The 27,516-nt window shown below is 39.4% G+C and overlaps 1 protein-coding gene and 2 long non-coding RNA genes across 10 annotated transcripts; 1 reads left to right on the top strand and 2 right to left on the bottom strand.

The window, feature by feature from the left end:
- The first annotated feature begins 7,656 nt into the window (after positions 1-7,656).
- On the top strand, positions 7,657-10,093 carry LOC109195533 (uncharacterized). Of its 4 annotated transcripts, none has more exons than XR_003215061.1 (7): positions 7,657-7,776; positions 7,931-8,136; positions 8,254-8,376; positions 8,638-8,773; positions 8,999-9,118; positions 9,223-9,344; positions 9,487-10,093. It is a non-coding gene; the product is annotated as an uncharacterized LOC109195533 (long non-coding RNA). The 4 variants fall into 4 exon arrangements; XR_003215060.1 differs by having other exon boundaries at positions 8,987-9,118; XR_002057119.2 differs by lacking the exon at positions 8,254-8,376 and having other exon boundaries at positions 8,987-9,118.
- Positions 10,094-12,351: 2,258 nt separating this feature from the next.
- LOC109195535 (uncharacterized) lies at positions 12,352-15,410 on the bottom strand. Of its 5 annotated transcripts, XR_003215065.1 has the most exons (5): positions 15,147-15,410; positions 14,939-15,049; positions 14,040-14,197; positions 13,549-13,607; positions 12,352-12,599 (listed from the first exon to the last, which is right to left on the bottom strand). It is a non-coding gene; the product is annotated as an uncharacterized LOC109195535 (long non-coding RNA). The 5 variants fall into 5 exon arrangements; XR_003215067.1 differs by lacking the exon at positions 15,147-15,410 and having other exon boundaries at positions 12,352-12,596; positions 14,939-15,084; XR_003215066.1 differs by lacking the exon at positions 15,147-15,410 and having other exon boundaries at positions 14,946-15,083.
- Positions 15,411-21,134: 5,724 nt separating this feature from the next.
- On the bottom strand, positions 21,135-23,296 carry LOC106097803 (tripartite motif-containing protein 16). The gene has a single exon (XM_019347676.2). The coding sequence runs from the start codon at positions 23,080-23,082 to the stop codon at positions 21,418-21,420; it is 1,665 nt and encodes a 554-aa protein (XP_019203221.1). The 5' UTR covers positions 23,083-23,296; the 3' UTR covers positions 21,135-21,417.
- Positions 23,297-27,516: the final 4,220 nt, after the last annotated feature.

Here is a 27,516-nt window from a genome sequence, read left to right as displayed (position 1 = left end):
TTTTCTGTTCCCCTCTGATAATAACAGATATGTGTTTGCTGTGTTTGGATCCAGTGTAATTTCACATGAATATTTTAAGAATCCAGCTCTGGTCTTTGGCTCTGGTGGATCTGACAGTAAAACATCCACTTCAGTGACTGTCAGTGAGATGTTTGTCCATTCCTCTCTCAGAATGTCCTGTAGTTTATCTCTGACCTCTGACACAGCTGCTGTCACATCCTCAAAGTAGCTCAGAGGACGGATATTGATGCTGGATGAGTCTGTAGACTCACTGAGTGCTGACAGTGAGGGGTAGTTGTGTAGAAACTGGATGTGATCCTCTGTGTGTGAGAGCTGCTTCAGCTCAGCATCTTTCCTCTTCAGCTCAGTGATCTCCTGCTCCAGCTTCTCCTCAAGCTCTTTGACTCGACTCACTTCAGTTTCCTGCTGGGATCTGATCTGCTGCTTCACATCAGAGCTTCTTTTCTGGATGAGATGGATCAGCTCAGTGAAGATCTTCTCACTGTGCTCCACTGTTAGATCAGCAGACTGATTGATGGCCTCCACCTCCTGTTGAAGCAGCTTCACATCTTTCTCTCTGTCCTGGATTCTCTGCTGGATGTTTTGTCGACTCACCTCCAGCTCTCTCTGCCTCTCAGTCCTTTCTGCTGCAGCTGAGACTGTGTCGTGGCCTTTATGTTCATCCACAGAGCAGAGATAACAGATACTCTGCTGATCAGTACGGCAGAACATCTTCATCACCTCATCATGACGAGAGCAGATGTTCTCCTGGAGCTTCTTGGAGGGCTCCACCAGCTTGTGGGTTTCAAATGCGGAGGATATAAAATGAGTCTGAAGGTGTTTCTCACAGTAAGATGCCAGACAGACTAAACAGGACTTGAAGGCTTTCATTTGTCTTCCAGTGCAGACATCACAGGCCACATCTTCAGGTCCAGCATAGCAGTGATCAGCAGGAGCAGCTTGGAGTCCAGTCTTCTTCAGCTCCTCCACTAAAACTGCTAACATGGTGTTTTTCACCAGGACAGGCCTCGCTGTGAAAGTCTGTCTGCACTGAGGGCAGCTGTAGATTTTCCTGTTTTCCTCTCCATCCCAGTGGGTTTTAATACAGTTCATGCAGTAGCTGTGCCCACAGGGAATAGTCACCGGATCCTTCAGTAGATCCAAACAGACTGAACAAGAGAATTCTGCTTCATCCACTCTGTGTTGTGCCATCTCATCCGCTCTCAGTGACTGTCAGACAGATTGATTTTCTCTGAACAGAAACCACCTCTGTGCTCTGAAGGGAAACAGATCTCTGCTCTCATTAACCTCAAACAGGAAATGAGGCTCACCAGCAACTGCATTTAGATATCTTCCAGACCCAGCGTGGAACAGAGAGATCTGTGAAGAGAGGCACGAAAGAAATATCCTGAAAGAGTGAAAAGAGCCACAGAGTGGTATGTTTATTACAGCGCACTTTAGAAGAATTAGTAGAAAATAGATGAAGGAAAAATATTAATTATGTTTATAATAAAGTTCAAATATATTTTTAAATGAAATAGTTGAAATATATGAAAATTGTAGTTGTTGTTTCAACACAAACTACCAGAGCTTTTGTACCCTCTACAAAATGCCTTTGGTAAATGAGTCAACTGAGCCGTACTTCTTGATCAGTTTTAGTTGTAAGGAAATGATTTTTCTCTTAGCACATAAACACAGACTCATGATATTTATAAAGACAATGTAAAGATGGTGTATAGAGCTGCATCTGGTTAGAAGAAAAAAACACACACACAAACTGTGAAGAGTTGTCTGGATTGTACAAAATGAAATGACAGTGCACAGATGCAAGGGTTACCATGGCTACATCCTTGTGGAATAAAAGGATGTATTTTGTATCACAAGACAGGATAAGACTGTCAGGACACAGCAGGATGGACTCAGGCGCAGACGGAAATCACAATGAACAGTTCCTATTACACAGTATTTACACACTCCTAGTGCACTATATACAGGTGAGGGGGCAAAAGGGTCCAGGGTTTCCAGGGGTCCAGGGGAGAATCTGGGAAACAGAGTCTTCTCTCACACAGCTTCACACAATCAGCTCACTTCACATGAGAGTCTTCTTCCTCACACACACACCACACCTGATCGCCGCACTCACGTACAGATTCCAGTAACCAGGGTTCCAGACAGGGCGCGAATGATCTATACACAACAACAGGATAATTAACACAAAGAAAAACACGAAGAGAACTCAAAACTTTTGTTAAGGCCAGAGCTACACTGACGAGCGTTACACAATAGTCCAGCGACGAGGTGCTCCCAGCCACTGTCTTAAGTAGTGAGAGCAGACAAGGTGATGAACTGCAGGTGTGAGGGGGAGGGGCAGGAGCTCGCAATGAGCTCCGCCCAGGCAGGGCAATAGTGAGTGAGAGGAGGAAGAGAGAGAAAAACGAAACACATGTAGCCACACAAGGTCAGCTGAGCAGACACTGGGACCATGACAAAGATGGCTAAACAATTTGTTTCACTAACTCTTCTAAACAAGGCATTTTGTAGAGGGTTTAACTCTCAGTTCACTGGAAACTCCTCAGTCACCTCTCTCTCTGGACGCTGGTCACTACTACAAAGTTTGCAGTCTCCTGGATTTCAAGAAAGTGCTTTGCATCGTGTCTGCATCTTGGTCTCATTTTACGTTCGGCCTTGTGACATATTCAATATGATCAATACTTTGTTTTTTCTTAATGTGGCTCTAATGCTCATTTTTATATGTTTCACTACAGCATTCAGTAACAAGTCTGGTCCATATAAACTTTAATAGTTTAACTTTAATAGAACTCACTGTGTAATGAGAGGTGGTGGGTCGAGTATCCAAAAATTGTACTCAAGTAAAAGTAACATTACTTTAAAATATTATTACTCAAGTAAAAGTGAAAAGTAGTTGTCCAACAAATTAGTCAAGTATGAGTAACTGGTTGTAATGTCCGATTTATTTTTTAAATAAATGCTATCAGACAAACAAAAACAAATAAATATACAAATTTTAGTATTTTCAAGTAGAATATATATAAAAACATTAACAAATTAAGGCACAACATTTCTATTTTCCAGATTTCAGTTTTTCACAACATAAAGCTTTTTAAACCAATAACTACAGTAAATAATATAAATATATAAACAGTTGAGATCATTTCCAGTAACAGGATATGCTGTATGCTTTATATTCACTTTTACTCCAAATGGCACCGCAGCTTTAGAGAAAACATTTGAATGAGGCTTCAACATCTGTACATACAAAGCACTTTACTTTACAATAAACTATATGGGTGTGCATGTATTTCTGCATATTTAGCAAAAATGTGCCATTTCTTCACTCAGTATAATGATGGTTAAGCTTCAGCAGCAGTTTGCTCTCAAGGTTCTTGCTGTGAAGCTGTAACTGTTTAGCAGTGAACAGGAGTCCTGCCTGACAAAGCGTCACAAGCTCCAGATGCAGGAAGAGCTGTATTGATTTTGATGGACAGCTTCTGGATGTGAGGAAAACTATGCAATAGATCCATAACTCCATGATAGGTACCTCTCCAGCTCCCCTGCTTCTGGCTTTCCTGACCCCATGGATCCAAAGAAGTAATTTTCATCAGATAGGCTGCTGTTTGTGCTCGCCTCATCCAGCTCTCAGGTGATGTCTGATGAAGCTGAGACCTGTGGAAAGATGTATGGTTTTCAAAAGAACTGAATTTTGGACAGAGAAGACAGAAGGTTTGAAAGAGGAGTAAAAGAGGCCATTCATGTCCACTGTGAGCGACCATCTTTGAACAGAGGCGGTGAAAACTTACACCTGTTTTCACACCTTGGCTCATGTGATTAGGTAGAGGATCCACCATTTGACCCTAGAAGTGAAGAAGCTTCTCGGATGAGAGGTGAACAGTCTTCAAGCAACTTAAAGAAGTCCAGACGCTTTTCTTTCCAAGCTCCTTAGACTACGATGACCTGGATGACTGAGAACCTTCACAGACACGTTGAACCAATGATGGCCTTCATGGAAATCCAGTTTGGCTTTTTAAATTTTATTTCCCTTTTTCAGTTTGCCAGGGCAGCTCTCCACAGTCACTGTCCACATGGTTCAGTGGGAACAAGAAGCACTCTGCTAATGTGTGGACTCCAGCATCCACCCACTCAGCGTTTTCCATCACCCTGCTGGAGTTTTCTGTTTGTCTGTGACTGGAGAGTCAGATTTTTGTTGAGGCTGGAGGAACAGCCTCACACTCCCAGAGGTTACAGTCTGATGATGGGACCACATGCTCAGCATCTCAGAGTTTGTTTCTTGGTTATTATTCATACACAGTAATGTGATCTATGGTGATATCTAGTAGTGGTGGGCGGATCGATCCAAATATCGACAGTATCAATCCCAAATCGGCATCAGTATCGGATCGATACTAGCCTGGTGAGATCGATTCTTTAGTTTGAGTTCTGCTTGTTTACAATGATGTGCTTTGTAAACAAGAAAAAACGAAAAACGAAACAGCCAGGTCGCTGGACTCGCCGCTGCTGTGTCAGCGAAGAGCAGGCACACTTTGCTCCCTCTCCCCAAATCTTATGTTTCGGTGTTGCGCTGACACGTCACGTGACTTAGACACTTGGGGGTTGTTAAGTTGTTTACATATTAATTATATTTTAACTAATTGTTTTGGTTTTTGAGAATTTTAATTGTAATGTTTGTATTATAGTTTATCAACAGCATTTTTTTAAATTTGTTTACTGGTTTGCGTGCACTTGAGATTTAAAAAAAAGAAAAGAAAACAGATCACCACGGCAGACCCGATGGGATCTTCATGCTTCGCAGCATCATTTATTCTTACAATAATCACACGGTTGCTGTAACAGTACATTCAACCGCTGCAGCTCTCCCGCTGGCAGCCATACACGTCACCACCACCAACAACACGTTCTCACTCCCAACTCGTCAAATGTGTGACGCATGGTCAGGCTCCCTCTGCTTCACTTATCGACGCGCAGGGTTCCCCCCTCGCGTCGAGAATTGACGTGCAGGGTCCTCTCATTGAATACTATAGAGCTCCCTAAACGTTGTTTACTGATGACAAGAGATTGCCGTGGAAGAGCCTGTTGTCCGTATATTTATACATTTCCGAAATCACATTGTAGTGACGTGTACTGAACACAATATATTATATAATGTAAACAACTACCTGAGAAACAGCAGATACAGCAGCTAAATTAATTATAGGCTATTACTTTTGTATCGTTTATTGCATTTATGGAGGGAGAGGTGTATGCTGGGTAATGGCACAGCTAGCGACACGGTGACTTTATTCACCCGCTTCGGCTGTTATCAGTCCATACAATGGGCGTTATTAGCAGAAATCAGTCCCATAGATATGGGCCATCTCCACCAGCTAGATTGTTCAGAAGGTTGTTATCATCCATCCAGATGGAGGATCACTAACAGGAGCGTGGGAAGACTCCAGAATCCACTCTGGCTGGAATCCGGTGGATACAGCAGTGTTACAGGTAAGACCATTTAAACGGACAGCATTTATAGAATGACTATTAAAAGTCAGCGAGTGTCAATAATGTTAATGTGGTTATGTTAGTAATACACCGAATGCTAATATAACAGCTTTAAGATGCATTTGTAGATATTATTACGTGTTTTACCGTCTTTATGCTGCTAGCTTAAAGTTACGGTGTAAACGTTAGTTTATATTGTAGTAAAGCTGTTACTGTTTAAACGATGTTAGCACAGAAATATTAGCTTCTGTCATGACTGATGAAGTTACTAGTTAATAAAGTTTCCAGTAAAGTGATTAATCGCAGCCACAGATTAACAGTAAATATCCCGATTAGCTTCAATGCATCTGTAATAAATATGTGCACGTTTCAGTGCTTCGTTTAAACTGTATGATACTTATACTGACCCAGGGTCAGTGTAAAATACAATCCTAGCTGTGTGAACAAAGCCTGGCTCCTTTAATCCTGCATGACAAACCTCAGGATGCAGGATTTTATTACTCTTTCCTGCTGGCACACCTGTCACACCTGAGAGTCAGCTAGAAACTTACAGTGACGTGGACATCATGCAAAGACTGGCAGACTCTGTAATACTGTAAATGATCAGTGACTCAGGTTAACACTAAACTTTAAACAGTACCTCTGTGTCTCTGTGTGTGCTGAACATCTGGAATCAGATTGAGTCAGGCTGCATCAGCTGAATTTGTTATTTGTAAATATCAATATTTTTTATTCAGGTGTGGGGATAATATGTAAGACTGCAGTGAAGCGATGTACCAGATTAATCCCTGGCCAAAGGCATCGTACTTAAATCAGACTACTGATCCAGCCACATCAGCCTTTTGTGAGGTCTGTTTAAAGTAGACTTAAAATGAACTGCAGGTTCCTGAGAGGTGGACTGTGAGCACAGGAACACATGTTCATACATACAGCTGCAGCAAGCTTACATTAATTTTAAATCGATTTGTTACTCTGATGTCTGTCTCTCTGTTAGTCCTCTGACAGACTGGTGACCTGTCCAGGTGTGCTCTACCTATGACTACTGGGACAGGCTCTTGCTCCTGTAATAGAAATTTTCTATTATTCTAATTTAAAGTATTTAAGTGCTTATGCATATGCTTAGTTGTGACACTCTTATAGACTGTTCAGTGAAAGTTTCTAAAACTAGATGAACTTACTTCAACGTCAGCAGTTTGAGAAAACAACTCCCTTTACAGGTGCTGATAAGGCCAAGGGCACAAAACAGCTTAACCACTGATCCGTTAGGTTTCATAGCGAGACGCGTGAAGTGTGGTATGATCAGTTTGTAACTTCCTCCCTCTTTCTTGGAATGCATAAAGGAGTGGGAGCACGACTTCTGTGGCAGAGCTGACATGACTGTGAACTGTGATGTTTGATGTGTGTTGGCTCTCCTGCGCGCAGTAGTAAATAGCTTGATCACAGCTCTTTCTGTGTTGCAGACTTTATTTACAAAATTCCATGATACCCCCCACCCTCCCACTGTGAACCTGAATTGAATATTCAGAAGAAAATGAATGGATAGACTGACATTTGTTTAAATACTTCTAGAAATCTGAGCTGTTGGTGTGGTAATAATATTAGAGCTGGCAATCTTTCTTACTGAATCTCTACTCTGAGTCATGCTACCTGAGATTAATTCTATGTTTACCTGACAGCCTGGACACATGTGCTGTGTGAAGGATGTAAATCAAATCAGATCTTAACTGCTTACATTTAAGGAGCCTGGTCATATTTAATTGTAATATGAACCAATGATTTTCTGATTGCTGATTCTAAGAGAGTCTTTGTGGAAATTTGGCTTTTTGTCATTTTAATTCTCTTTTCCATTTTCCTGAACAGTTCTCCACAGTCGCTGTCCACATGGGTCAGTGGGACCAAGAAGCACTCTGCTAATGTGTGGACTCTGACCAGCAACATCCAGCAAGACCAAGACAGCGTTTTCTATCTCCCAGCTGGAGTTTTTTGTTTGTCTGTGACTGGAGAGTCAGATTTTTGTTGAGGCTGGAGGAACAGCCTCACACTTGCAGAGATAAGTCAGTTTGCAGAGATCCCTCCCACCCTGGCTTTTATGTGCTAGATTTCTTATCTGAAACAGTAATATTTCAGTGACTGCTGCTTATACCACAGGTTAATACACTCTACTGATCCCTGATGGGAGAATCATCACCTCTGCCAACAAAGAAGCCTGGTGGATATTTGTTTGCAGTCTGATGATGGGACATCATGCTCTGCATCTTCAAAGTGTGTCTCTTGATTATTATTCATACACAGTAATGTGAAGCATGCTCATATCTAGTATAACTGGACCAACCTGGTGCTCTTCATTTATGGAGGCTGTTGAGTCTGAATGTTGGATGTTGTGTATCTCATGTTCTCTGGGCTTTGTTGTCCTCAGTCTTTTTGCAGGATCAGAAAACAAAACCAGGAGGCCTGTAAATGTTTCTTCTCCAATTGGATGATGATAAGACTGTGACACGGGATGCCACATTTAGTCTTATGATGAAGCAAAGCTCAGGAAGAAGTGGGATTAAATGGTACCCACATGTGTGCTGCTGAGAAGGATGTACAGGGGCACCTGCAGCCAAATCCAAGCCTCCTCAGGTTAGTTGTAGTTGCAGAATGCTATAGGACTGAGACAGCTGAGGCATCAAATGTTTGATTAAAGCGATGAAAAAGAGAAGTTTCTTCCCTGTAATTATCACTTTTTAAAATCTTTAGCAACTTCAAGTCTGTCAGCGTGCTGAGGTCACAGAAACAAGAAAAGCAGCTTGACTTCAGAGTGTTGTTTACAGTTTTCTGTCATCATGATCTCCCCTGAAGTTTATCACTATTACACAAGCAGTAAGTCCACAGTACTGTAATGATGATTCTGACTTTGGTCACAGTTGCATAATATTTTAATAATATACAATTTTTTTTTGTAATTCATATTTTTTCTGTTAATTAAAAATTTACTTTGTGAAATTTGTATTTGAGAATGCAGAATGTGACAATATATTTTTGTTCAATATTTAATTTCTTTCAGTTGCAATTGTTAAATGAAATATATATATATATATATATATATATATTCTGATCTATGCTACTGATCTATGCTCACAGATGGTGATGGTGTGGAGAGACGGTGGTGTTTCCTCAGAAGAACTAGCAGAGTCACCAAGGACACGAGTCCATCTCACCACCTTGACTTACTGACTGATGCTCGTCTGCACTGCACAGAGGAAATCAACTGACCGAGGTTTGTCCAGTGCAGTGTTATGAAATGTATATTTGTTTTATGCTTACAGATTTGTTTTTCTTGACAGAGGCTCTGCAGAGGTTAGACAAAGCAGAGAAAATATGTGCTTTACATTTTACTGTGATTTATTGAGATATTTGTTGCCTGATGTTCAGCAGGAATGGAGGAATGGAATCAAAGGGAGAAGTTTTTGATGTTTTTGTAATGATGTAGGTAAATCTCCAGTTTCTGAGTGAGGGAGAGAGGAGTCATCATCCAGGTAAAGTGACGTGGATCAGTGGATACACTTGTCTCCCCTTTAAAGGAGACACTCTTAGAGAGAGACGATCCGAGTCATCATAAAATGTTAGTGCTTTCAAATACACAAACATTTTTAAAGGACAAAAATGAACATCCCACTTTGACTGTAATGCAATTAAATCTTTGCATGTGTGTTTTCAAACTCTCAGATGGGCAGGATATCACTATTAGACTGTCTAACCTGCCGGAGCAGCACTGAATGATCACCACACATGAGCATGTTCCTGCAACATTCAGCATCTGATCTGCCATCTGTGTGCTTCTGCTTTTGGTAAGTAGAGTTACCTAACTACAGTAACTCTATACACATGCCATCCATTTCTAATGGCCTGGTTAATTCCTGTCAGTTATTTTAGAAACCATGTGGTCACCTGACCTAACACTGTTTCTTCTTCTTCCCCTTAATGTTGAAGTGTCAAATGTCAAACAGCTGGAGAGGAAACTACACCAGTGTACTGGGATGTTTCATCAACACGTGCCAGACGCTGTTCCTTCATGGTGACATCACCAGAGACAGCCCCGCCCACCTCAGGACCTCGCCATTGATCATGATGATTATAATGATGACAGCGAGCGGAACTAAGTCTGTAAAAATCCACGACCAGAATGTTTAGATGCTTTCTAATTATTAATGAATACTGAGAGCCTCTTTCTGTGTTTTGTCTGTTTTGTTTTGTTTTGTTTTTTACCTCATTTGTTACTAACAAAGTTCACCAAACTCACACAGTTTACATTCTGTATGTTTCCATCTTTACCAGCCACACTCTACCCGCAATTAAGCAAATAATCCTTAGAAATCGTCGTTTTTCTCTTTTGTAATTGGTGATAATTCAGTGAATATACTGCGCTGCTTCCTTTTATTGCGTCACACATTGCTTTAAGTTTTTCAGTGTCCAGTTATTTTTTTACTGCTGTTTGAATTCTCTGTATGTTTGACCCTGTAGACTGTTTAATGGACTGCTTGTCTTGTAACCGCTGCCTGTTTTTGACTAAAGATTTGGATTTCTGACTTTAACACAGCCTCTGCGTGTCCTCCCTTTGTGTCCTCTTCCTCTGTGAATGTGTTGCATGTGTCACAGATTCATTTTATTAACAGCTTTCCCAGTGAGTTGCATCAGCATTCATTCACAGCACATTTCAGAAGGATTCAGATTAATACAGTGATCTTATAGTCAGAATTATCCTGACAGACTGCCACTGTAAATTATCTTTCATCAGGTAAATTTTAAAGTTCAGTATTTCAAAGCAGGCGTTATGAAGAATCATACTGGCATTAGGACTGTAACAATATGTACTTACAAAGTCAAAGTTTTTTAATTATGCTAGAATATTGGAAGACAATCAACTTTTAGTGTTTTCTGCATATTAATTATACTGAAATAGAGATGGTGACCCTAACTGTACAGAAGCACTAAACAACTGACAATCTAACAAACATTATTGGCCTGAGCCGTCATGCACAGTGAGTCTGATCCTGTGCTGTGAGAGTCTGACAAGCATGTTTCTGGTCAGTTTGGAAGAAATAATATCACAATGTTGATCTTTTTTTAATATTCCTTTTACAACATAAACTGTGATCAAAGCTACTTATGTTCACAGCATGTAATAATACTGACAGTCCAGGGCATTGTGGTCTGTTGAGCTAGGGTTAGGGTTAACAATTCAGACATATGTAATCAATCTCTTGCTGGATATAACAAACACCTAGGAATTCATATTATAATTTGATTTTCATGAAATATTCATATTCAGTATCAGTCATTTTATATTATAACCACGTATCCACCCAGGCTCATGGTGGGGCAGGGCTCTGTCCTGGGATGCTTGAGTACAAGGTAATGTACACCCTGACCAGGTATCCAGTCTGTCAGAATTGTTTTCAATATTTGGTTCTAAAATATGAGTGAAAACAAAAATCCAACTAGGATTCTTGCATATGATGGGTGAAGTCTGTCTTTGACTGTATTGTCCAGCTGATCCATCAAACCCCCAGCAGGTGAACCTTATTCATGACATGGTAACAATGTAAAAAACTAAACAGCAACAGTCTAAATCTAAAGTGCATTCTAAACTCCTCTTCAATAAATTATATGGATGTGCAGTGAGTCATTCAGGACTGTAAAACGTGAACTACAGAACCCAGAGTCTTCATCATTAAATCTGTGGTTGCTTCATTTTTCTATCCTATCTCAGATACTTTAAAGGTTTTAGTAAAGTTGCATTCTCATGGTGAGGCAAAGTGCTTTATGTGTGTGTGTGCGTGTCATGAACGGCTATAAAAGCCCTTTAATTAAAGAACAAAACGGGGTTTGAGTTCGAGTTACGGCAGACTGGCGCTACTTCTAAACGGAACGCAGCCTTCCTACGGCGGACAGCTAATAACAGGAATCGGACGCGGTCCACCCTAGTCCACAGCAACCACCATAACAACAGCCTAGCATGTCTTTAAAACACATTCTTTATCCATAACTATCAAAAACGTGAAATGATTTGTAAAGTGTGAAAGTGTTACAGCTGCAGAGAGCTATGGCGGTATCTTTGGAAGCTGTTTACATAGCTAATAATATACGATGTAACCATGGAGACAGTCACGTGAGCTAGCGGTGCACGTTTACTACAGTGAATAAGGTGATTGTGTGCACAGCGTCCACACGCTGCACAGGGTAAAGACATTACTTCAATATTGTTTTATATTTATATATATTTGCCTTCTGCTGACCATCACCTCAGGTTCACCATTACAGTTTCAGCATACAAATGTCTAAATATGAACACATTAAAAAAAACTCATGTCTCAGAAATAACCACAGCTGTTCATGTTTGTCATTATAGTTTTATTTGTAAGAAAATTGTGAACTTCATATTGTGTATCAAATCAAAGAACATTTGACAAGTCTGAGTCATTTCTTTGCCCTATGAGAGCTGGAATAAATATATATCCTGACAGTTACAGTTGAGCAAACTTCAGTGAAATGTTGAAACAGTAGAGACAGGTAGAAATGGGATCGGACTAATCTTTGCTTAGTCAGATACCTCCTGTGTTCAGTCCATCATATTAAAAAACAAACAATAGCATGATCTGTGTGATTTTGCATCCATTTCCAAATTGTAGTCAAGCAGCCCAGTCTCATACATAGGTAACAGAAATGTCTCTAATGTAGACGTGTACAGTCTAGTGTAAGCATTAAAAGATCATAAAGGAAACACTAACATTTATGTGAAACTAATTGTAATAAAAAATGAACAGGTGCTTTACAAATTTATAAGAAAGAATCTGAAAACAACACTTTTTTTGGTCTAAGTGGTCAAAGTAGAAAACAAAACTGATGTTCAAGAACAAACTGTAGCTGCACTAATATTACACATCTCCATTGTTGTGGTGAACAGACATGTTGCTTTTAAAACCACATGCAGTGTGTGACCATGACTGTCCACTGAGACCATGAACGCCACTTCGCTGAAGCATTCTTCTTCTTCTTCTTGCCATCAAAATGGAAGCAGAAGGAGCACGAGCTGCTTTGATCTACTGAAAGGAAAAAGCAGAACATCTGAGCTGAAACCATTCAGATAGAAACAATCGTTCAATGCAGTCTCTCAGGTAGCTTAGCCTGCTGCAACTGTTGATACAAGCTCAGTACAGTTAACACAGTGTTAGGGAACTCCAGTGTGGGAACTAGTGGCTTTAGGTTTGTAGTCATTTAACTTTCATCCATTCATTCATTTAATTCAGGAGGAAGAAATGTCAGGTTGGTGCAGGCTGGTTACATGCATTTGCTCCCATGCTGTCTTTAACCAAATGACTTGGTTCATTTTATGGCTGGACTGTATGTGGGGTTATATCATGTTATTTGGGCAGGAGTACCTGTCCTCTGTTAGGCTTAGAAAGTTTCACCATAAGCAGAGCTTCTAACTCTTATAGCTTTTAGCACAGCTGCGCAGGCTGACAGGTTTTTAGTGGCTCTTTTTACCCCACACTGGTTGTGAGTGTGTAAATAGCCCCACTAGTTCTTTTGGGTTGCAGTTAACTTGGGAGGAAGGGGTGGGTCTGCCAGGACTAGATGACTAAAAATGATCTGGGATACATAACTTTCATAATGCATGCATATATCTCTATAAACCTGGCCTGAGGGCTGCCATTTTTTACATTCAGTTATTTCTCTTAGAAATGTTGGATCTAAATAATGAATGTGTTACAGTTAAAGTGAAACACTGGTCAGTGTAAATGGCTCATTGGGACATAGAAACCTTTAAATTAAATCCCATCACCTGATATCGAGTGTCAAACAATATCAAAGCTGTAAAAGCTGTTTACAGTCAGAATGTATACAAACTATGATTGTAAATAAATTCAAACAAGTGAGCTTTTCTCTTTGTGCTGAATATCAACACTGTGATTTCTTAGACTGTAAGCTTTACATCAGCACAGTTGTAGAAGCCGTCACTCCAAATGTCTTTTGATAACAAGAAAAAAATACCTTTTCAGTCCACGGCCTGAAGTTCTTCTCCAAACATCTTCTGCCATCGGCTTTGTCTGCTGGTTTGAAGACAATAAACCACAAAAAGATGATTTAGTCACTTTGTCTGCAACATGCAGCTCGAATGTGTTGTGCAACGATGTTGAATAGCCGTCGTTATCCCTCTCATGTGTCAGTAGGATTGTACTGTACAGCATCTCATTCATATGTGAGGAATGCTAATGTAACACGATAACAGACGTCTGGTCTTACATCATTAAAATATAAAGGGCAGGAGATATTTAGATATTTTTATATTTATATTATATTTTATAGCTAACAGATATTACTAAATAGATAGAATTTACTAAATGGTTGATGTACATGAAAAATATGTCCATAATCACAAATGACCATGAGAGCCAGTAGAATTAATTCAACTAAACACTCAAAAGACGTCCTTAAATGTTCTTTAAGTGGCAGAACAAATGAACAAACAGTTAATCGCTTACTTGAGATGAAATCTGCTCAGCTACTTTGAAAACAGCTTCTAACTGGTTCCTCCTTTAACAGGATGACTGCTCAGGGGTAAGGCCATCATGCAGTCCAGCAACCTTTATGGTTCTGCTTTGATTCACCAGGAACTATTAGGGAAACCTTTCAGCGCCTCCTGTGAAAGACACAGGCATAAACACACAAACATTTATTAACATGTTCCACAGTCTTCCAGTTCGATTTTCTCATCCTGTGGACAACAACGTACAGAGATGCAGGTTTATGTTAACTTTTGTAAGGTTTCTTTACTGAACATATCCAGCTGCAGCTCCACTGTGATCCTGAACTGGATAAGCACTTAAGAAAATGTGTCAATAAATGCACATACATCAGCTTACTATATTTATCCAAACAGACTGGACCAATAATGCTTCACTGAGTTAGAGACTTTAACAGTCTCTTCTATGTAAGAATGTCTCGTGATAGACCTGCAAATTTGACAACAAAGGTTTTTCAGACTACATGTAGCTGTCCTCTATGTCAGCTAACACATTTACATTCATGTCACACTTATTTCTGCTTTCCCATTTTTACCATTAATGCTTACATTTTGATTGGATACCTTGAGTTTGTAAATGATGAGATTACATAATTGGAATACAATGTATCCAATTCAAGGTCACGGGAGGATGAAGCCTATCCCAGCTGATACAGGACAAAGACAGGACAGGCTGCCAGTTTATCGCAGGGCTAACACAATACATGTGACAGAAAATCCACTTAAATGTTTGATATTTCTAATAATAATCATAATTATGATTATTATTTAAAATATTATTTAAAGGTTTCTTTATAAATACATTTAGAATTTTTTATAACCCCTAGAATATAAACCTGGGCTGTTTCAGATTCTGACCTCTGACCTCAGTGACAGGCTGTGTCCTCACTGCAGCTCCCTCTTGGAAGTACGTCTGCTTCTTTTCTTCCCCCATTGATGACCGCCTGCCCTTAATATCACGTACTGTACCTGAGGAACAAAAAAGGACAAACACTTGCCTTCATTTAAGAAGTACATTCATAATGAGATATGAAAAACATATCATTATGGAAACACACTAGTTCACCCTTTGGGAGGAATCAGTTCCTGTGAAACATTTCTGTAAATGAACATCATGGAGAATGAAATGAGTTCTTCAGGTGACTCAGCAGTCCCACACTGACAAATGAAACTTCTGTGGAAGAAGAATCTGGATTTTTTTTAAATTTCCAATCCAGTCCTGCTTTAAACTATTAAGGATTAAGCAACAGTGCTCATATTTGCTCTTCTGAAATCTGTGTTAAGCAACAACAAACATAAATTAGTAACAGAAATACAGCTGAGTAGAAGCTTTACACACCACGAGCAGCCATAATGCTAAATTTTAAACTTCAAATGTTTCTGAGCGTCTTCAACCTGTTTTTAACAGAGAAAAGTCCCACAGTCAATGCAGCCTGAATGAAATCCTGATTCCAGATGTTCAGCACACACAGAGACACAGAGGTACTGTTTAAAGTTTAGTGTTAACCTGAGTCACTGATCATTTACAGTATTACAGAGTCTGGCAGTCTTTGCATGATGTCCACGTCACTGTAAGTTTCTAGCTGACTCTCAGGTGTGACAGGTGTGCCAGCAGGAAAGAGTAATAAAATCCTGCATCCTGAGGTTTGTCATGCAGGATAGGATTGTATTTTACACTGACCCTGGGTCAGTATAAGTATCATACAGTTTAAACGAAGCACTGAAACGTGCACACATTTATTACAGATGCATTGAAGCTAATCGGGATATTTACTGTTAATCTGTGGCTGCGATTAATCACTTTACTGGAAACTTTATTAACTAGTAACTTCATCAGTCATGACAGAAGCTAATATTTCTGTGCTAACATCGTTTAAACAGTAACAGCTTTACTACAATATAAACTAACGTTTACACCGTAACTTTAAGCTAGCAGCATAAAGACGGTAAAACACGTAATAATATCTACAAATGCATCTTAAAGCTGTTATATTAGCATTCGGTGTATTACTAACATAACCACATTAACATTATTGACACTCGCTGACTTTTAATAGTCATTCTATAAATGCTGTCCGTTTAAATGGTCTTACCTGTAAACACTGCTGTATCCACCGGATTCCAGCAGAGTGGATTCTGGAGTCTTCCATGCTCCTGTTAGTGATCCTCCATCTGGATGGATGATAACAACCTTCTGAACAATCTAGCAGGTGGAGATGGCCCATATCTATGGGACTGATGTCTGCTAACGCCCATTGTATGGACTGATAACAGCCGAAGCGGGTGAATAAAGTCACCCAGTCGCTAGCTGTGCCATTACCCAGCATACACCTCTCCCTCCATAAATGCAATAAACGATACAAAAGTAATAGCCTATAATTAATTTAGCTGCTGTATCTGCTGTTTCTCAGGTAGTTGTTTACATTATATAATATATTGTGTTCAGTACACGTCACTACAATGTGATTTCGGAAATATATAAATATACGGACAACAGGCTCTTCCACGGCAATCTCTTGTCATCAGTAAACAACGTTTAGGGAGCTCTATAGTATTCAATGAGAGGACCCTGCACGTCAATTCTCGACGCGAGGGGGGTACTCTGCGCGTCGATAAGTGAAGCAGAGGGAGCCTGACCATGCGTCACACATTTGACGAGTTGGGAGTGAGAACGTGTTGATCCAGTTCCTCCACTTCTATTAGCTTGCCACCTGGATTGTAAAAATTTACCACTCTAATGCTCCCAATTCCTCCCCAAATTTCCAATACTATATACTCTGTTTACCAATAGCTACCACTCTATATTGAACCTCTCGTTTCACAAATGTCACACAACCTCCTACACTACCCTCCGACCTATCCCTCCAAACCCCATTATATCCTTTGATAACAAAATCCAAATTAGGCTTCAGCCATGACTTCTGTACACAGATCATATCTGGTTTCTCTTTGCATTTTTCAATAAATCCTTTAAACTCTTGACCGTTTGCAATCAAACTTCTAGCATTCCACTGTAAAATAATCAAATTGTCCTCTCCCCTGATCCTTCCGCTCTCCCTTCCCCCCCAAGTCTTTTATTAATGTTCTCCCAAGATATATCTTTAATCCCGAAAAACTTCTCTGCCCCTTTCACTATTATTGTGATTTTCTCTGTCTTATGCTTTACTTGATCTGAACAATTTATGACATATGCAATGAACAAAGTCAACTTCTCTGCTGTCAGACCTGGGTAAGTTCCATACACTTGAACAACTTCCGGGATTAACCCTGTCTGAACTTTTCCCAGTCCATGGCTGTATCCCAATTCAGGGTCTGCAGCCTTAAAGGCCGCATTTTAAGGCCAATTACGTCACAGCGACGCGACGAAGGCTGTCCCAATTCAAAGGCTGCTCGAAATGCGGCCCTCAAATGCGTCCTTCATTTCACTGAATTTTAAGGATGTGGCGGTGTAGACTTCGTGGCCCAACATATCCCAGAATGCATAGCGCGGCGGTGGGTGTGGACAATTTTGCCGGAAAAAAAAACAGCGGAAGAGGGGCGGCCGAAGAGTAAACTTTTAAAAGTAAGTACTGAATATTATGTTACTTATTTATGTGCGAATGTTTAATAACAAAGAACATTAAAACATTACTGTTGGCCACATGTCGGCAAAGTTATGACATTAGCGATGTTTGTACTAACTTGGTTTTAAAGCCTTTACTTTAAAATATACGCCGTTCAATAGTTGACGTTAATCTTACAGAGAATGCACTCAAAAAAATAACTCTTTAAATGAACATAAAAAAATCATGGAAAGAATTTCCACGTGATTAAATTGCTTTATTTTAGCATTATGCAATTCTGTTACTCCAACTTAATGCACTCAAGTTTGACCAACTTAATTAATGATTGATGAATCAACGTATTTACTGCATTTTGATCCAATATATTTTAATAGTGTTGATCAGCTTAAAGAGTTTTGTTCAAACTCAATTCAGTAGGTTTACTCCAACTGATTTACTAAATTTGGTCCCAGCTTAAGTTAATTGAGTTGAACCAACTCATACAAATTAAGTTATTCCAACACAAGTCTTTAATGCTAATAGAAAGCAATTTAATCACATGGAAATTCTTTCCATGATTATTTTAGGTTCAATTAATGAGTAATTTTTTTGGAGCATGTAACAAAGTCTAGAGTCTAGTTAGCACACATTTCACTATTACATCTAAAAGGTAAATAAAAATTTGTCATACACATCTTTTTGTTTTCTCCTATTTATTGGATTTATAGCAAATTTCACATAACATATAAAGAATACATGAAATGCAAGTGCAAGTTACATAACAGAAAAAAAGTAGTGGACAAAGCAGAAAGTTAACCTGTTAAAACAAACAATGAATGCCTGAATCAGGTGATTTTCTGATGACCAATACAACTACTTTGAAGGTCAACAGATGCACTTTCAAAAAACAAAGAGCACCATTTTTTGTGTTTTCTCAAAAGGAATGAAAAATGCATGGCATCATCTATCTGCAATTATTTTAGTGTATATTAGTGCTCCACCACCCATCCTGACCACATTCTACAGAGGAACTATTGAAAGTATCCTCTCCAGTTGCATCACTGTGTGGGGCGGTAGCTGCACTGACTATAACAGGAAAGCTCTACAACGCATTGTGAGAACAGCTGAGAGGATAGTTGGTGTACCACTCCCCTCCCTGCAAGACATTTACACCACTCGCCTCACCCGCAAAGCCATCACAATTGTCAATGATGCAACCTACCCCGCGCACTGTCTGTTCAGCCTCCTGCCCTCTGGAAAGAGATACAGAAGTCTCCGCTCCCGCACTACCAGGCTCACCAACAGCTTCATCCACCAGGCTGTGAGACTGCTGAACTCTCTTCCCTCCCGGCTCCCAGCCAGCAGAATCACCAGATTGGCAGAAGTATAGGAAGACAGACTGGACTCTACCCCCCACCTCCCATCCATGCACACTCTCCAACAAGGAAACACTCTCTGAACCAAGAACTGGAAAACATTCCTGACTGGAAACAACTACCTCTGCATTGCAATTGCACACACCTGCTGCTATATATTTTTAGTATTTCTTTTAGCACTATTTATATTATTTATATTACTATTACTGCTGCTATAGTCTTATGCTGCATTAAAACAAAAACCCCTACCAACCACAACCTACCTCAAGTAGACTAGTATACTACTTTCCAGGGAACACTGTTGGAACACTTTATTTTATTTATTTTATTACATGTTAGGTCTTGTCTATCCTGTTACCTATTTAATATTACCTTATTGTTAGGGCTGCTTTTGTTGTGCATCTGCACTTTATTGTTGTCAATGTCTACGCATGGGACAGTGTGAAACGTAATTTCAATTCCTTTGTATGGCAAGTACATTTGAAGAAATTGACAAATAAAGTTTTCTATTCTATTTCTATTCTATTCTATTTTAGGTTCATGGTCCAGATACATGGTGTAGCTGTTGTAATGGCAACATTTCTCAACGAGAAAATAGTGTTTTGAGAACCTGTACTTTGTGTGCTGTTTGATAGTTCGTGTGCATCTAATTCCATAAGAATCTTCTGCAGGACCTCAAAGGTGTACCTGAGTTCCAGAGGGTAGCTCAGGTTCAGTGAGTAGACCAGACCAAGCAACATTGCCACTGCAAAAGCTACATTGCCCAACTCACCCATTACTTCCACCCACTCTAGAACAATCATAACATCCTGAGGGTCATCGCCAGGCTCCGCACCCTCTTATCGCTATTGTTTTACAGTCTTAATCTTTTCAAATAGTCTTTATGCATTTTAGACAAATCTGTCATTTTAATATTATTTTTTACTTTGTGTATTAATTTAATCATGCCATACCCCCATTTCAAGAAAGTTTAGATGATGTGTACATAAAATCAGAATGCAATGTTTTCTTGGTCTCAAAACTATATGTCACTTACAAATGAATATATTAAATTTTTAACATGGGAATGTGATCATTTTTAAGAAAAATATTAGCTCATCTTGAATTTGATGAACTGGCCTGCCAGCTCTCCAGACATTTCACCACCTGATAACATTTGGCACGTGATAAGTGGAAAATACGACAAAAGACGGAAATCTATGGGGGGGGGGGGGGGAGATCAAACTCGCTGTTGAAGCCATTTCCTAGTATAGGCCTCTGTAGAGCAGCTAGAATCGTGTATCAGACAAGAATGAGACAACATTCTTCTCCCAAAAGTCGAGCAACAGAGGCCTGTCCTATGAAGCCAGATGAATGTTGCAGCAAATGTGGAATCTGATGTTTTAATAAACAGAGCAGTAAAATAAACATTGTAGTTCCACTAAATTGCTTTTCAGTGAAGTTGCTTAAAGTGCTGTTGTTTATTTGTAAGGTAACATCGACACATTAGAGTCTGAAAATTTAAACTGGACTCACTTAAACACTAAAGCTTACCATCCCACAGCCTGATAAAGGAGACATGAAAATCACGCTAGTTTGTCTGTAGATCAAAGTGAAATCAATTTCACTAAACAGATATTTTAGGTTAACTACAAATTTAACTGATTAGTTTTCTAAACTGTGTTCTAGAAGCTGCAGTTCAAGCAGAGTAAAAATGACTCAGCAGCAAATTAGAATCAAGTACAAAAACATTTACACATTTTCTAACTCACTAAATTTCTATGTTCATTTGTAAGTAAAATGTGGTTTTGAAATGCAAATTCACTGCATTCTGGTTTTATTTACACTTTACACATTATCCAAACTTTCTTTAGTTGAGCTTGTAAAAATATATCTTGTCATACCTGGGTGATCATGATGGTCTTAATTTTTCTCCCTTGTACTCCACCCTTCTTGGCATATATCTTCATAAGGTTTGCCGAATAACTATCCAGCTGGGAGAAGAACTTGGACTGCAAATGGAGTGTCGTAATCCTCTTGAATTCTGCACTCACCTACAAAAGGCAGGATAATAATCCAATAGACAAAACTCAGTTTGGCTAACAAACACACACACATGGTCTGCCATACTCATAAAGAGAAATGTCAACATTTTTCCAATACAAATATTCCAGAAACATTTAGAGGATAGAGAAGTTTACATTTTCATGTGGAGAAATATTTTAGTAAATCAAAATGATGATGAGCAGTGATAGCCTCCATAAACAGTCACAGGAAAGATCTCCTTTAAAAACTCAGAAACATCAAGAGAACAACTAGAAGATGTGGAGGTACCACCCATAATGTTTGACTGACAGCTGATCTCTGTGCAGAAATGATGGAGAGAAAATAAAATGAAACTAAAATACAGATTTAAACCCACAATATGAAAGACTTCAGACTATTTCAGTTTAATCAACTCAGCAGTGTCTCCATAATTATGAAACCAAAGTCCAGCATAGAGCGGCTGAGTGAATGTGGTCTGGACTCTGTGGAGGAGAGTCATGGTTTCAGAGACGCTGTAGAAGGACAAAATACCTGCTCTGTGATCCAGGTACACTCCTACTCTGGAGGAACGAGGACCTGAGACAGGAGTTTGGATGTTGTTGTACCAAAATGTGTAACTGTTATTGTTACACTCTAATGCCCAAGATTTGTCATTACATCCAAAAACACATTCACTCCCACTCCCTGCTCTGCTGATATTCTTGTATGCGACTGCTACATCAACTCCTCTCCGTTTCCGCTCCACCTCCCAGTAACAACGTCTAGTCAGACTCTCTCTGCTCAGGACCTGACACCTGTTAGTGAATCTGTCTGGGTGATCAGAATAAGACTGTTGTTGTTTCATTACTGTTACTTTTCTGTTCCCCTCTGATAATAACAATATTGTCTTTGCTGTGTTTGGATCCAGTGTGATTTCACATGAATATTTTAAGAATCCAGCTCTGGTCTTTGGCTCTGGTGGATCTGACAGTAAAACATCCACTTCAGTGACTGTCAGTGAGATGTTTGTCCATTCCTCTCTCAGAATGTCCTGTAGTTTATCTCTGACCTCTGACACAGCTGCTGTCACATCCTCAAAGTAGCTCAGAGGACGGATATTGATGCTGGATGAGTCTGTAGACTCACTGAGTGCTGACAGTGAGGGGTAGTTGTGTAGAAACTGGATGTGATCCTCTGTGTGTGAGAGCTGCTTCAGCTCAGCATCTTTCCTCTTCAGCTCAGTGATCTCCTGCTCCAGCTTCTCCTCAAGCTCTTTGACTCGACTCACTTCAGTTTCCTGCTGGGATCTGATCTGCTGCTTCACATCAGAGCTTCTTTTCTGGATGAGATGGATCAGCTCAGTGAAGATCTTCTCACTGTGCTCCACTGTTTGATCAGCAGACTGATTGATGGCCTCCACCTCCTGTTGAAGCAGCTTCACATCTTTCTCTCTGTCCTGGATTCTCTGCTGGATGTTTTGTCGACTCACCTCCAGCTCTCTCTGCCTCTCAGTCCTTTCTGCTGCAGCTGAGACTGTGTCGTGGCCTTTATGTTCATCCACAGAGCAGAGATAACAGATACTCTGCTGATCAGTACGGCAGAACATCTTCATCACCTCATCATGACGAGAGCAGATCTTCTCCTGGAGCTTCTTGGAGGGCTCCACCAGCTTGTGTTTCTTTAATGGAGCTACATCATAATGAGGCTGAAGGTGTTTCTCACAGTAAGATGCCAGACAGAATAAACAGGACTTGAAGGCTTTCATTTTTCTTCCAGTGCAGACATCACAGGCCACATCTTCAGGTCCAGCATAGCAGTGATCAGCAGGAGCAGCTTGGAGTCCAGTCTTCTTCAGCTCCTCCACTAAATCTGCTAACATGGTGTTTTTCACCAGGACAGGCCTCGCTGTGAAAGTCTGTCTGCACTGAGGGCAGCTGTAGATTTTCTTCTTTTCCTCTTCATCCCAGAAGCTTTTAATACAGTTCATGCAGTAGCTGTGTCCACAGGGAATAGTCACCGGATCCTTCAGTAGATCCAAACAGACTGAACAGCAGAATTTTGTTTGGTCCATTTGATTCATGTGCTGTGCCGTTTCACCGTCTCTCAGTGACTGTCAGACAGTTTCACTTCCTCTGAACAGAAACAACCTCTGTGCTCTGAAGGGAAACAGATCTCTGCTCTTGTTCACCTCCTACAGGAAATGAGGCTCACCAGCAACTGCATTTACACCATGTTGTTTAGACCCATCCTGATACAGACACATCTGTGAAGGGAGGCACTAAAGAAATATTCTTACAGAGCGACCAAGAGCCATTCAGTTGATTACAGCATGCAGTAAAAGGTCTGACCCAGAAAATAATAAAAATAAATGACACTTTATATTTTGACATTTTCTAATCTTAGTTCATTCTCACACTTACAGAATGATGCATGGGAACAACTGACTCCACTAAATCAAACCATGTTCAAATGAGATTATGATCATTAAATAGTAACAAATATTTAAATTTAGCAATAACAAATGCAGATCGGTCCACAGTGTTTACAAAAACAAACAAACAAAACATCATTTTGTAGTTTTTCCTGTGTACACAGTCACAGTGGATTTTAAATGAAAACATCAAGATGTGCTTGAAATGAAAACTTTCAAGATTAATTCAAGGTTTTAGTAAAATTTTGCCTGAACTGTTTAGTAATTTTTCACAAAGTGTCCATGTCAGTAATTCATTCAAATGTGTTTTGGTCTTAAACTGATCCAGTAAATGTAACTTTGTCTCACCTACTTAACCGAGTATTTTAGTTGTTTAACTGTCATTATAACTAAACTGAACATCCAAAGCTTTTCTCACTGCAGTTTTTTTGTGCAGTTATAGCAGCACTTTGAATCATCCACAGTTTTATAGAACTGTCTGTTGAATTGTTGTTTTGTTTGGTGCGATGGTTCTTTTTATTTAAATAATTGATGATAATTTGATGTATTTGATTATTTATTACTGGTGCAAACAATTCATTTATTCATGATGCAAATATATAGTAGACTCAGGAGTTTAACTCAGTTTTCTTGGCCTTTGTTTATCGTTTCATTTAAAATCTTAATGGGTAAAGATAATCATAATTACATATGAAATTATATGTACAAATTATATGTTCCATTAGACTATTAACAGCCAGGGGCGATTCTAGGATCAGAGCTTTGGGGGTGCTGAGCACCCAGAGAGCTGCCCAGCCAGGCAAGATAAACGTTACACGTCACAATGAGACTTCTTCCCTGTCTCTGTGAGTCCATGCATCCTTAAATGTCTCCAGTTGTCCCGAGTTCCCTCTGACTGTCTCCTTGGTGCATTTAAACCCCTGTTCCTCCCTGTCCTCATCGTCTGTTGTCTTCATCTCCGCTATCAGTCATCATAATTTTACCATCTCTGTGCAAGTCTGCAAATTTCTTTATTAAATCATAAGATTCTTAAATTCATCAAGTCTCTCTGTGCCTGGGTCCTCGTCTCAAAACATGACATCACTGTTTTGTACATTTTAACACAATTTAATCCCACATTTGTGAAAGAAAAGCAAAACACTTTTTTGGGAAGTCTGTAACAAAACCATCAAATCTGATAAAGGTTATTTAAATGCTGCTCATAGTGAGTAAGAAGTAAACTGAGTGCATGTTTTGGACAGAGATTCACTTTTAATGTGTATGTATAATATAATACAGATACATAAAAAACACTCCCGAAACAGAATAAATTATTACAAAATATTAATAAAAAACTATAAAATGGAGGCAACTTTGCCTGTGGTAGAATGTATACAATGTATGAAAAAACCTTTACTGCAGATACTAATTTAACTAATTTAATAATACTGATTTTGTGTTGTAAGTTTTATGAGTTTCATGCTTTCATAGTGGTATTTGGGAGAGCTTGACATTTTTCTCAGGTGGTACACACTGTAAAAAGTTGCCGCATAAGTCTGTATGCGGCAGTCATACAGACAACTGGACAGTCCAAAAGTTGGCCTACCTATTACTGGCTGAGGTTTTAGTAGAGTTGTGGCTCAACCACATAAAAATATATCATTAATTTTAATCTCCCCAATCAATGATAATGTTATGTTGGAATGTTGTTAAAGAGGGTAAAAAATGTTTCAACCCAGTTTGTTTTGCAGATTCTGTATAGCAGCTTTAATATAGGGAGGACACAACTTCCAGACTGTATGAGTAAAATCAGGTTTTTTCTCTTCGTCAGTTTAATAGTTTCTGTTTTGCCTGTCACTGTTCCCTGTCTGTTTCCTTACCTGGTTCTTCCTGACCTTGTACTTTCTCCTCACGTTCCCCTCTTTCCTCCTCTCTCCCTCTTTGGACTGACAATCATACACAAATAGATTGTATTCAATTAGATGAAAAAATTACATTAATATGAAAATTTTTTTTATTAAGATCACTAACGAAAAGTCCTCTCTCAGTGTACTTTCAACCAAAAGGCAAATAACCAAACCACATGAACATCTAATAAAAGATATAAATATTGAAACACTGATCCAACATTATCCTTTATTGATGGATCATTTGTTCTTACACTTTTACCTGAATGTGGCTCCTGTTTTTGAAAAAACTTCCTTATATCCATTATGAACCTGGCTGTCTCTCTCTATATATATACACACACACACACACACACACACACACACACACACAACAAGAGTTATAAGGTTAATGGGCATTCAGTCAGTTAGCTAGTTAGTATCCATTTCAAACAGGACAGTGGTAACAACAGCAGGCTACGGACAATTTTAAGTTTTAGATTTTAAATAGGCTGTATACATTTCAGTGGGAGCAACAGGACGGTCAAATGTCACTGAATTTACTACAGAGTAGGACGGATTGTAGGGTAGCAAACATCGTCGGAAAACATGTTTTCAACACTGCAGGTTACCTGGGTGTAATGTTTTTCAGCTAAAAAGAAACATGTTATGACTCCTACCTAACTATATAAAGAGTAACTGAAGGTTAAATGCTGCTAATATGTCCTGTTTTAATCCAGGCACTCCACCTCCGCTCCGCTGCGTCTCAGCTACCATCGCTCTGGCAGCAACGACCCTAGAGCCAGAGTGGGGGCGAGCTGGAGCAAACCATTTTGGGAGGGGGGAGGGGTTATCTATACTTTTGTTGTTAAAATGTTCCATCTCAACCAAGTACTGTATGCTTTTTATATTTTTAGTAGTGTGTCACACAAACAGCAAATATTGTCAAAAAAAAGTAAGAAATCTTTGGGGGTGCTTTGATTCAAAAATGGGCTAAAATCGTCCCTGTTAACAGCACAGATTATACAGCAAATATCAGATTCATGGATGGAGCCAGAGGTTAAATGACTGTTCAGTCCTCTTTAGGAAACGATCTTCATATGACGACAAACACGACAACAATCAGCTGTCAAACTGTACAAGAAGTTCACAGTAATGTAAAAGAAGTTATATCACTTTATTTTTAAATGTACGCACTCAGGGTCAGGACTGAAGACACTGATCGAGAAAATACTCTAAATAGAAATATTCACCTAAACATTCAAAATTATTCAATTGCATGAAATTAAATATGAACTCTCTACAATACTGGCTTCTGATTGGTTGAAAAAGCAGGTGCTGAACTTCAGAAGAGCTAAACCTGCAAAACTGTGTAAACCCAGAGTGGATGCTGCCCTCTGACCTTTCAGAAGTACGATCTTTTTATGAAGACACAGAGGCAGAGTTATTATTCATCACTTTAAAGATGATATTCGTTATATGTTCTTCACTCGTTGTCTAGTAAAGTCCAGAGAATGAGACACATCATTTCAAAACATACAGCTGCATGTTAGAGATCACAGAGTTCTTCAGTCTTATGAGAACTCATGGAGACTAAATGTCAGACACATCAACAGTAAATGTCCTTCCTCCCCCCGTGAGTTTGTGTCCTCCACACTTGTTTACACAAACATCTGAGGTTTGAACAGTGTGCAAAACCACATGTTACAAAGCTGCTGAGCTACTGAATACTGGAATATTTCATTCAATATCACCATCTGACCAAAGGACAAACACAGAGAGGATTAGAGCGCCAAACTTTGTTTCAAACTGTTTCAGATTTTAGAGGCAAAAAGCAGAATTTCTACCTGGACAAAGAAATCAAAGCAGGAGAAAAACAAGCTTTTTACATTTATTCAAAGGCATTATGTGAATGTACTCTGAGCCACAGCCTCCTAAAGTAAAGACATTTTATCATCTAAACCAGACAGAGTCATGTTTTCAGCAGTGTCTGTATCCTCCATATAGACCATGCCATGGTCCACCTCGGGTGACCAGGTGTCTGACTTTATGTGGGACTACACAGCGCTCAGTCCTTGTTTCCCTGTGCCACACACACATTGAGCCAATGTCCAGTTTTTTTATTGACTCTAGTTTCTGTCGATCGGTGGGCCCACAAAAAAACCCTGTACAGGAAGTAGATTTCATCTCTCTGATAAAAGGAGTTCTAATCCCTGAT

This window comes from Oreochromis niloticus, linkage group LG18 (assembly GCF_001858045.2).
Source record: "Oreochromis niloticus isolate F11D_XX linkage group LG18, O_niloticus_UMD_NMBU, whole genome shotgun sequence".
In the NCBI taxonomy this organism is placed as follows: domain Eukaryota; kingdom Metazoa; phylum Chordata; class Actinopteri; order Cichliformes; family Cichlidae; genus Oreochromis; species Oreochromis niloticus.
This window is presented reverse-complemented; position numbering and strand designations above follow the sequence as displayed.